The 12,414-nt window shown below is 26.2% G+C and overlaps 3 protein-coding genes across 3 annotated transcripts; all 3 read right to left on the bottom strand.

The window, feature by feature from the left end:
• Window positions 1-2,696: 2,696 nt before the first annotated feature.
• Window positions 2,697-3,397, bottom strand: OCT59_016083 (uncharacterized protein; the record flags this gene model as incomplete). The annotated part of the gene is made up of 2 exons (XM_066132235.1): window positions 2,697-2,988; window positions 3,303-3,397. The coding sequence occupies 2 exons, from the start codon at window positions 3,395-3,397 to the stop codon at window positions 2,697-2,699; spliced, it is 387 nt and encodes a 128-aa protein (XP_066003241.1).
• A 2,338-nt stretch (window positions 3,398-5,735) lies between these two features.
• OCT59_016082 (uncharacterized protein) lies at window positions 5,736-7,622 on the bottom strand (the record flags this gene model as incomplete). The annotated part of the gene is made up of 7 exons (XM_025323407.2): window positions 5,736-5,779; window positions 5,853-5,888; window positions 5,973-5,981; window positions 6,082-6,934; window positions 7,022-7,035; window positions 7,165-7,492; window positions 7,569-7,622. The coding sequence occupies 7 exons, from the start codon at window positions 7,620-7,622 to the stop codon at window positions 5,736-5,738; spliced, it is 1,338 nt and encodes a 445-aa protein (XP_025185969.2).
• Window positions 7,623-10,399: 2,777 nt separating this feature from the next.
• Window positions 10,400-11,042, bottom strand: OCT59_016081 (uncharacterized protein; the record flags this gene model as incomplete). Its single annotated transcript, XM_066132233.1, has 2 exons — window positions 10,400-10,902; window positions 10,991-11,042. The coding sequence occupies 2 exons, from the start codon at window positions 11,040-11,042 to the stop codon at window positions 10,400-10,402; spliced, it is 555 nt and encodes a 184-aa protein (XP_066003240.1).
• Between the last annotated feature and the right edge of the window lie 1,372 nt (window positions 11,043-12,414).

The raw sequence follows: 12,414 nt of genomic DNA, 5'->3' as shown, positions 1-12,414 counted from the left end.
AATTGTATAAATTTTAATAAATATGTTATGAATATCTAAAATGATTAACCCATTTTACTACATTTGAATGCAAAAATTTGATCAGTTTTCATCCTGTAATTAATATGTATTAGTTATTTGATGGGGTTAGAATATCACCGAACTGCGAAGCAAGTTCGGATGATATTTTAACACCCCTATCAAATAACTATGTTATTCTGCAGCCGCCAATGATCATCTTATAAATACAATAAACTATTGATTAAACAACGTCAAAAATATCAATAATAATTATGCAATGGTAGTTTATCTAAAAATATCAGCATGATGAAAAAAGCATGATCCTATTTGGCTGTAGAATAACATCTGGTAACCCGTTTAAATCAGATATCATTTTTGAGAGTATTATTTGAATTAAAAGTATTTAAGTGCTGAACATTACATGAAGTAAAAAAAATTTATTGTCAGTTTTTTTTAAGTTTCAAACGTCATTTCAAACAAAGTATATCATATTATACTTCAACAGTGGAAAATTTTAGGCAAAACTTATTTTCTTTTTTTTGTAATTTTATTCCATAAAGAAATTTTTTAGGTTAAAAACTTTATACAATATATACAATATATTTAGATATCAAAGATAATGTTTAGTTAAGAGTAATATATAATATATATTTAGTATTATTATAAATAGATACTATCAAACATCGTATCCTTACTGATTACTCATTACACTAATTTTACTATGAAATTTACTTGAAAGATATTTATAACATGTTTATTCTTTATTTAGCTTTATATTTGGTTTATTACTTTTATTTTTTAGTTTCGTAGATGCAATAAATATTAAATTGAAAACTAGGAACATCTTTACCATATATTTAGAAACATACAGAATAATTATTTAAATATAAATTTAAAAATTTAATGTCTAGAAATTAGTAATATTTCAGTTCGAATAATTTAATAGTTGTAAAATTATAATGTAAACTTGCGGCTAACAACGCAGTCGCAAAGTTCTAAAAGTAGTTAGATCTTGGATATTTTGTTCATCCTGCAGCAAGGTGCGGAAATCCTAATTTCATTGAAAAGGATAAAAATGCTTTTAGTTCATTTTACTTAATCAAACAAAAATTATTGAAGGATTCCCGAAATATATTATACAGCATTACAGTTTACAGCCAATGAATCAAGAAAATCTTTCCTTTCTTAGATAATTCTGGTGAAACCTATTATCTTTTTTGGAAATTAACCAAAATTATCGTAATTCTGTCTCTAAAAAAATGCGTACAGCTAATAGTAATTTTTTTTGGTCCTTCATTATATTTTAGTATTATATCCACTATTATAAATGAGAATTATGTATACAATATAATGAATATATTAATCTTAAAAGTCGTTGCATTAGCGTAACTTAAAATATATAGACAACTAAAATATGAATACTTATGAGGTAGATTCTTTGTATTGTAACTTAAAAAATGCGTGGTTTGGTAGTAATGCTAAATTATAGTTGGACAAATCGGATCTTAAATATTGAACAGCTCAATAGCAAACCCTCAACAATCTATTCTAAGTTCATTTCACCAAAAGCACACCTTACAGATACTTTATACCTTTAGAGTTACCAATGATTTACAAGTTATTATTAGGATGACTCCCATTTATTTAAATAGAAATAGGAAATGTAAACTCACTGCTGCTGAGCTTCCTTACCAATGGTTATTTATTAGATATCATTATCTAGACCCAATTCCAAGGAATTTATAGGAGAACGCCGAAAGAAAAAAAAAGAAAAAGAAAAAGAAAGAAAAAATAAAATATGCTCAACCCAAGCGACCAAAATACCAACTATCACTAAGAAAATCGCCAGCAAATGGTCTATTAACTACCTTAGCCAAGTTTTCATGTCCTAGGTGGTTGAAATTCTGCTGACTTCAAATGAGTTTATTACATTAATCCTTTAGATTCCTTCAGATTCTTCTTGATTAGAATCTTTATTCACTTCAATGTAATCCTTATTTAAAAATGATCTACCAATTGAAGGTACTCCCTCAGAAGTCATAAAAAGTAATGTTCATAATTTATTTTTTTTTTATATAGCTATATAACTGTTCATGATTAAGGACCCTATCTCTTTTGAATGATATTATCCGTCCTTGGAATACTTTTTTTTGGAGATTTAGCATTAAATGTTGCATTGAGTCGATTTGCGCTCATCCTTTCAATTCCGTCTTAGCGATGGTTTTGTTACATTGCTTGGTAAAGATTCAAGAAATTGAGCAATACTCTTAATTAGTTTATTTTCCTACCCTAAAAGTCAAGCAGTTTCGAATATTAGACTACCAACTCATCACTTGTTTTGTGTATCATCAAGTGGCCTTAATGATAAAGAATCAAACGAGTCCTTTTGACACCATTTTTAACTAAAAGTTATTACTTGCCTTAAATATTTATCTTCTAGCTACTTTCCATGTTAGTCTTTAGCAATGACCGGTCTTTATTAATAAGAGTTATCTATCAAATGGATAATCAACCTTTACGCTTTATTGTAAACTATCTTAGTTTCACATTGCACAGTGAAGCCACTCAGATCACATAATTTCGAATTTTTAGCCTACATCACTATGTTTATAACTAATTGGTTCACCACAGACACTACTAACGAATTTTTGTCTTATACAATTCTCTAGATATAAAATAAAAATATCAATTTCAATTTATACTTTATGTTGTCCTTTTGAATTATCAATTTTAATCAACTTCGCATCAACTACATCAACTTCAGTTTCTTTCTTGTCAGCTTCAATACATTTCACGTCAATTTCATTATCATTAATTAGTTCCACATCAACATCGATTACATCAACTTCAGTTTCTTTATTATCAGCTTCAATACATCTCACGTTAATTTCTTCATCATCAATTAATTTCACATCAACATCATCATTTAATAAAGGAGTTTTCTCGTCAACATTTTGTTGAGAATTATGTTCAGATTTGGTATCCATCCTAATAACACATGAAAGGAACATTATCAAACATAAATAACCAATTATATGACTCATACAGCGAATTACACTAAATACATAACACATATCATTCCAACTTGTAAAGAATGTAAGAGTGTTTATAATAACTATAATAAGAGAGGTTAAAAATAAAAAAAAGAAAAGTATTTTAAATAAAAATTTATATATTTCCTTACCTGCAAAAAATCAAACAATCAATAATATTCTAATATATAAAATAATATAAATATTTATAAATTATTAATATTTTTGACAAAATTTTCGTTTAATTAAAATTAATAAAAATATACGTACGAATCAAGATTATTATCATACATATTAAATACTAATCTCAAAGACCGATTCACGAATTCTGGATTCTCTGCTATAAATAAATTATATGCTATCATATTTTGAAAAGTGACGAAAAAATTATAAAGAATATTAGAATATTTTATTATTATTATTATTAATATTTACGTACAAGTTGTATAAAACATAATAATTATTTACCTAATGAAAATAATGAGGTAATAACAATCATGGTATAAAAATTATTCGATGTTTCTTTTTTTTTAAAAAAAAAATATGTATATATAAATTTCCACTAAAATAAGCGACTCCAATTTAATTATATATTACCAATTAAACGAATGAGAAATGTTATTACGATTTGAAAAATTTTCAAATATCGAAATTTTACTTTATTCATAATTTGAAGTTTTATTTATAAACTAGAACTTGTTCTTAGGAAGATATGAAATGATGTTTTTAAACCAATACACTAGGGATGGCACGTTGGGGTGGTCAGTCAACTAAGTAAATCAAAACTATATGTGGTACCATATAAAAACTTATTATCGAATTTTTTTGTGAAACAAAAATGTCGATCCTTGATTATGTAATATTGAGGTAGCAATATCATCGTAAATTGTTGAATTTGAGTCTTTTAAAAATTGATGAGAAGAATGATGCTTATAAAAAATAGCTATGTTTTTTGTTGCAAATATGACGAAAATATCTTCCCTTTATTTGGCCCTTTTGGATATCACATAATTGAAATAAGATTTCTTGCTTGAGATATATCTTTCTCAGGTAATTATTGTATCATTGAAATTAAATGGGATTTTTGTGGATTCTTATCGTCAATAGGCCCCTCTTCATTAATAGATAACACTTCTTCGTCATAAAACACCTCTTCATTGACAGAATATACATCTTCACTGGTAGATGATGCCTTTTCATTAGTTTTCCAATATTATCAAGATGTGCTTTATTTGCTTTTTTAAAATGGAACAGGCGTTTGTATTATTTATATATACCTATATCTTACTGTTAAATTAGATGTACAGCTTTAACTATTGTGTATCTTAAGAAAAAAACTATATGAAAATCATTAATGCAACCATATAAACAAAGTTACGAAGCTATTTGTTATATTTAATACAAGATACCTAATATTTGGTTTGAACAGTTGAACTTTGACATATAGATGGATTTTTAGTCTATATTACTAGAAAATTTAATGGTTAATGTAAAAAAATGCTTCGTAACTTTATGGTCATAGTTCATAAAAATTAATTAATACCAAAATAGCCGAGAAAGAAGTTGTTATTCAACCTGGGCATCTAAAAAAATAAGCTTTACGTTTATATATGAATTTATATAAATATTATGAGTTTCAATCAAAAAATTTAAATAAGCTTATAGTTAGTTAACCACATATAGTTTTGATTTACTTAGTTGACTGACCACCCCAATGGCACGTGATTTAAAACAAGATGTTTTAAAACAATTTAAATCAGTTTTTTATTGTTTTAAAACGTTTTTTTTTGTTTTAAAACATTGATCGGCATGATTATTGCGTAATTATTTTTTAATGACCTTTTTTGTATTTTTAAGCAACCTTTTTTTAGAATTATTCTCGTGGAAAACCATCATCGGAAGACGTCCGTAAGCACTTTGAAAAGTTACGAAAAACACCTCGTCAAAAGTGTGTAATTATTGTGGAAATGACATTAGTTATTGATATAATTGATTGATTAGAAGATTATATTATATAATTATTTTTTTTTTTTAAGAGTTAGCGCACATTTTATTTAACGAATCACTAGTATCACTAAGCTATATTCCCAACAAGGTCGGTCCGGCTATACTCTAAATATATATTATATAATAAAGTGCTTAAATTTTTATTGCAAATAATGTATTACATCGTAAAGTAAGTGCTTAATGTTTTAAAACACGTTTAAAACATGTTTTTTGCCATCCCTACAATACACTATAGCAACTATTATTATTCCGAAGTATAATGAAGGACTATATGATTTAGATGAGGTGGTACAAACCATTCCGTTTGTCCGCCATTTGAGTCAATATATAATCAGTTCTTTCATATATTACAAATATACTATGAGATAGTTATGTTATTTAAAGATGAGGCGCAGCCAAAAACTATCAACCCAACCTAAACATTTATTACGCACAATAATTAATATGATTTTCATAAATACATTGAGTGGAATATTGGCAGTTGCAAATATATCACAGTTTTACATTTAAAAAAAAGTTTTAAATCTTTATTTTATATATAGAATATTCATAAATATAAAATCCAATAAATCCACTATATATGTACTATAATATATTACGTAAATAAAAAAACTAAAGATAATAATTTATAAATCATAATGAAAGATAAATAAAAGTAAAACTAACTTCAACACACACTTTGATATAAAGAAAACTTCATTCAATATTATGTTCACTATCTTGACAAATTTCATTTAGTTCTATAAAAAAACAAAATAGATTAGATAAATTAGAAAGGAAATATTAATAAATTACAAATAAATAATAACTTACCCAATTCACTTAATTGAACATCTAGGCATTCTGAAACTGTATATTATGTATTCATAGTATTTAATTGTTAACAAATGTAAATAGAATAATTATAATAATGATAATTAAGAGAATACTTACTTGGATTTGCTGATGTTGATTGAGCAGTATAGTTAGCATATATTAAAAATAAAATAACATAAATAATGTAAAATGAATTATATGATAAAATAAAATTATATTTAATTACCTGAACTGATTTGAAAAGATGATAAATCTGAAAAATTTACTGGTTTTGGAAGATTTTTAAAATTTAAAAGTCTACTAGTATAAAATGCTTGTGGATGTGTTTGGAAGCTTTTTTTGCATTTATGTTCATTTAATCTGTTTTTGAATTTTTCTTCTCCAATTTTATCACATTCTTTTATTTGAAAATAAATTTCACTATTTTGACTATTGGCACCATCATTCCATTCATTTAGTATTTGATATACCTCTTTAGTGGTTGGTCTATTTTTTATTTCAGCATCCCAACATTTTATTATCAAATCTTTAAGTAACTTTGGTACGTCTTTAGAAATTGTTGGTCTAAGTCCTTTACATATTTTAATAGCTAAAAATTCATCATGAGGAATATCATTAAAAGGAATTTCTTCAGAAAGAAATTCGTTCATTATTATTCCAAATGAGTAAATATCTGCTGCTTTTGTATATTGGTATCCACGTAAAACTTCTGGTGCCATATATGGTAATACTCCATGGATTCCTTCTTCTTTAACTGATTGCTTTATACTTGCTGGTTGACACATACCTAAATCACTTATAAATGAATAATAAGAATTATTAACTAATATATTGCCTGAATGAAAATCTCTGTGAACTTTTTTAGCATTATGAATATTTAAGAGTCCTCTTGCAATGTGTTGTAAGTAATCAATTTTTGATTTATAATTGATATAATTTTTAGATTTATTTAAATAATTTCTCAAATTTCCAAATTCACAATAATATAAAACCATCAAATACTCTTTATTATTTGGATCTTGAGTAATTCCATAACAGTAAACAATATTACTAAGATAAATCTGAAGATGAGATTTAATCTAATTATCATCAAAAAGGAAAAAATTTATTAATAAATAAATGCAAATAACAATCTTTATACATAAGACAAAGCAAGTTTAAATTACCTCATTTATAAAATCTGTACATATATCAGAAAAAGTATTCAAACTTTTTAATGCATATTTATAACTATATCTATACCACTTTTGATTTTCAATATCCCAATATTCAATATTTCCTTCAGGCCATTCTGCTGAATAAACCTTACCAAAACCACCTTCTGCAATATAAGTGACATTTTGAAATTTTTCAAAAGGTATCCATTCAAGATAATTTGTATAATGCACAGCATTAAGTTGTGATTGTTGTATAAATTCATCAATATCTTTATTTCCACTAGTCCAATTTTTAAAGTTATCCTTAAATCTTTTAGCATTACAAGGTTGACACCATTTAAATCCTGTACCAGGTTCATTACATTCTCCACATATTCCATATGCTTGTCTTCTTTTTTCTAAATCTTCTATATAAACTATTTTTTCATCTACATTTTCTGATTCAATAGTTGGATTAATAGTAGAAGTTGTAACATATGCCTTTTAATAGACAAAAAATTAAATTACAAAAATTCAATAAATAATTATAATTATTAACATATTAAATTGCTATTACCTGATATTTACTAGTATCAGCTTCCTCCCATAAATTTTTTGGCTTTTCATCCATATTAATTAATTTGAGTTGTGGATTATAATTTTTAATTTAGTTATATAAATAAGTAAACTGTTACTCGAAATAAATTTCAGAATTATTAAAAGAAAAAGAAAAAAAATTATGAAATTCTATAAATTGCGCCCATTTGTATTACAATTTGTACAACTATTTTATACAGACATTACTATTTTTGTGATTTTGTGACAAAAATTCGTAAGCAACAGCTGATCATAAAAAGAAAGAAAATAAATCTAACCCGAAATGGTTAAAATGATGGCCATATAAGGCGTTTTGTAAAGTTCATGCATTTTTCAGTATTAATTTTTTCGATAATATATACGTACATCATATAATTTTTTAAAAAAAATAAAAATAGTAGCAAGTCTATGATAAAAACTTTATACTAAAACCATTGCCAAATTATATATCAAAATAAATATTGTTTGAATAAAAAATTTATTTTAATCAAAGCTAGATGATGGATTACACTAGGAAAATAATTTTTAGATTAATAATAATATTATCAGTTATATGGTTGGTCAAATGAACCTTGTCTAGTAAATATGGTAAATGAAAGAAATGTAAGGTATTCCATCCGTATATAGAAGTTATTATTATTACAAAGGTGACCAATATTGAAGGATCGAAAATTTTATTGTTTATACGTGAATCAAGAATTGAAACCATGCATTTTTCATTAATCTTACTAACCTTTGATGAAACGTAAAAAAATTATGAATGAATAAAGTGTAAAAATTATATTCAAATAGTAAATGGGCTATTTCAATGTAAATAATTTGATAATTCCTTACTTTAAAAAAATAATAAACATTATCTTGTAAACAATTTAAAGTCATTATTAAGCTACTCGATCAAAATTTCAGTAGAAAATATCTCGATCTGCTATTAATCCATGTGTTGGTCTATTTCTTTCGTATTATAATTTTTTAGCTATTCGATCGATGTAAAGTTTTAGGATTTTTATTATTGTAAAATTTTATACCAAATATGAAATAGAATAAATTATTTTTGTACAAATTTTACAACAAATGCGAAATAAATTAAATTAAATATATAAGCTTGTTCGTTATTGAATCATTTCCAATATGATAAGCTCCAGACTTCGTAACGGTTAGTCACATTAATTTCACTATTATAAAATAATAAATAAATAAATTTTACAACAATTGTAAATATTAAATTATAATTCATTTATGAATTACTCTTAAAAAAATATATTCTGAATACTTCTTTTTCTTGATTTGAGTTGTGTATCAACTTGGTTCATCTCCAGTATGTGTTTTTGTCGTGTCAAATATTAATGGTAACGACTAACGATAATTATTTTGATCAGAAGACAATATTAACGTCCACTGAATAATTGTGATATTTAGATTACCCTCTTGAATTGTCTATTCCATGTAATTTGATTGGCTATTGAGGTCATGTCCTGATAGCCAATCTTGTGACTAACACTAATCCAGTTTCAGTTGTGATAGTAATGCTAACGGTGCCATTTCCATCATTTCAGGACATGGTTAAACTGAATTTATCCATTGTTTCTTATTAAACTGAAAATTATTTTTTTTTTGGTTATTTCCTTAACGGTTAAACCGAGAAATTTTTTCGTCTTTCTTTTTTACGGGCTTTGAAAACCAGATTTATGGATTTTTTCTTTTATTAAAAAATTTCCCCTTCATTCCGGTTCTTTTAAGACTGGATTTTTTCCTTTCACAGTTTTTTAAAATGGATTTTTAATTTATTTTTTTTCTTTTTCATTTTTCATTTTTTGTCCTTTTCCCCTTTAGGTTTAGGTCAGTGATCGGACTAGTGCTATGGTGAGCGCCTTTATTCCATTTTCATTTTTTTTTTCATTTGTACGGAACTACGGATATATATAGGCGAAAAATAAATATTGGACTCAAGGTCAAAAGTCCACTCCTCGAGTAATAGTTATTCCTTCTTTTTTATTTATATTTTAATTAATTTAATGAATTTATTTAATTAAAAAAAAACAGTATATAGAGTGTATTTATGGATAATGATGTATTTATTTAATTTACCTTATTATTTATTAACAACGAACATTAGTATAATTTTAAAAAAATCCGAGTATCGACTCCGGAAATACAGGGTTAAGCGAAATTTGTGAAAAGAATCGAAGTGGTTTGTAAAGCCGTAAAACGGCTTGTTCTGTATGTGAGTTGGACACTTCCTTCATATATTATTAAGTAACTTTTGAGTGGGCGAAGCAGGTCGATAAAAAAATTGTACCTAAAATTTCACGAAATAGAAATATGAAGAAAAAGTGTGAAAATAAAAGTTTTTATGGAAAAGAAGTTATAAAAGTGTTCATAAAACTCTTAAAAATGTTTTTTGGTACGAGAAAGAGTTTTATTTGTTTAATTATGTCGACAGGTGACGCCTAGTGGTAGGAAGGTAGGAAAAAAAAGAACACTGTCAACCCATTAGTAAGTAGAATGATATTAAATTTAATTTATTTACTATGATATCAATAATCAAAAAAAAAAAAGGTTTAATGTATGAAATTTATTTTATTATATAATTGATCTATGTCGGGACAGTAAAAATATAATAGTTCTATTAAACTAATATCATATAGTATACCTTATTATGAAGTAAAAAATTGAATATTTTAATTATTATACAATATTACCGAATAAAATAAATTTACATAAAAATTTGTTAATTTTTGAATTTTAAAATTAAGCTTCTGCGTCTGCGTCACGTTTATAATAGCCATAGAGCGCGCCTCACACGCGTCTGCATCACGACCATGCTCTCCCTGGTTGGGCTTCTGGTTCTGCATCACGTTTATATCCATAGGCTTCAGCTTCTGCGTCACGTTTATAGCCATACGCTTCTGGTTCTGCGTCACGTTTATATCCATAGGCTTCTGGTTCTGCGTCACGTTTATATCCATAGGCTTCTGGTACCGCGTCACGTTTATATCCATAGGCTTCTGGTACCGCGTCACGTTTATATCCATAGGCTTCTGGTACCGCGTCACGTTTATAGCCATAGGCTTCTGGTTCTGCGTCACGTTTATATCCATAGGCTTCTGGTTCTGCGTCACGTTTATATCCATAGGCTTCTGGTTCTGCGTCACGTTTATAGCCATAGGCTTCTGGTTCTGCGTCACGTTTATAGCCATAGGCTTCTGGTTCTGCGTCACGTTTATAGCCATAGGCTTCTGGTTCTGCGTCACGTTTATAGCCATAGGCTTCTGGTTCTGCGTCACGTTTATAGCCATAGGCTTCTGGTGCTGCGTCTGCGTCAATGGTGAATTAAAATATTATTAAAAGAATTCGTTTGACTAATTTGATAAAAAAGAAAAAATTTTTTAATAATTTATTTACTCGCTAAAGCCATAGTAAAGCCAAAAATCAATAGTAAGTGTTTTAATTGCATGATTTCAGATAATATATTTTTTCGTGATATGTATAACTTTTTAATTCGTTGTTTGTTTAATTTGTTTGAAGAAATTTTTATTGTCTCAAGGTGTTTTTATAAGAAAGTTTTTCTATAATGACAAATATTTCATGGTTATATTTTTTATATTCGTACAAGTGTATTTTTGCCACGATTTTTTACATTGCGCCCATTGCGCCCATTGCGCCACAATCGGAACGAACAGTGCCACTTTAAATTAATAATGTGGAAATAGATAATTTCTTTTTTAAAATAAATATTGTGTGTATAATTGTAAATATGCCACATTTTTACATAATGGATTATGTTTTAGCTGGTTTTGAATAATTGACATCATACTATTATCTTTACCATTTGTTTTCATTTCACAGCCACATTAAATGGCTCGGATAATTCAATTTTAATCACATTATCGCGTGATTTGTCAAACATAATTATATAAAATAATAAATCACGTGATGCAATTTTTTTCTTTTTTTTATTATTATACACATAATATACGGTAATATAACTTACCTTTATTTTAAAATAAGCGGAATAAATTTGGAATACACGATATTATTTATCGCAGTTTTCAGAATTCTGTATACGTTATAATTACTTGATGATTATGATTACAGGACAATTACAGGACAATTACTGGACAATTACTGAGTGATTATGATTATAGGACGATTATAGGATGATTATAGGACGATTACAGGACAAAATTGTCCAGTTTTTGTCCTGTAATCGTCCTATAATCATAATCTCATAATCTTTTTTATTAGATGACCTGCAGGGGGTAGCACAATTTTGAAAAGCGCAATAATATAATTTAAATGATTGAAAATACAGATGATGAATCTTTATCATTTAAATCATTTTCCGAACACTGATTCAGACATTACTAAAAATATTGAGATATATTTGAATATAAAAATTGAGAATAACGAAAAATTTAAATTTCATTTAATAATATAATAAGCATACGTATACTATATAAAGAAAATTTTTTGGGGATTTCAGATGACAATAAACTTGTTTATCTATTTTAACATGAACTTTGACATTTAAATATTTAATATCGGAATTATTGTTGAAACGAGTTCATATTTTTTTTTCCTAAATTTATGTAAGAATTTAATAGTTAATATTATTTTATACATCTCTAGATAAGGTTTTTACAGATAATAGTATTTAAAAATTGTTAAAGGAATAACAGTAAATTAAAATCTTTTGAAAAATATTCAAGCTCTTACATTTTCAAAAATATTAAGATGTGAAATTTTTAAAAACTTTTTTTTTAAACTTTTTTTTTTAAACTTTTTTTTTAACTTTTTTTTTAACTTTTTTTTCTTACGCAATACCA

The sequence above is a fragment of the Rhizophagus irregularis genome, chromosome 24 (assembly GCF_026210795.1).
Source record: "Rhizophagus irregularis chromosome 24, complete sequence".
Lineage (NCBI taxonomy): Eukaryota > Fungi > Glomeromycota > Glomeromycetes > Glomerales > Glomeraceae > Rhizophagus > Rhizophagus irregularis.
Note: the sequence above shows the minus strand (reverse complement) of the source record. Positions and strands in the feature narration are given on the sequence as shown.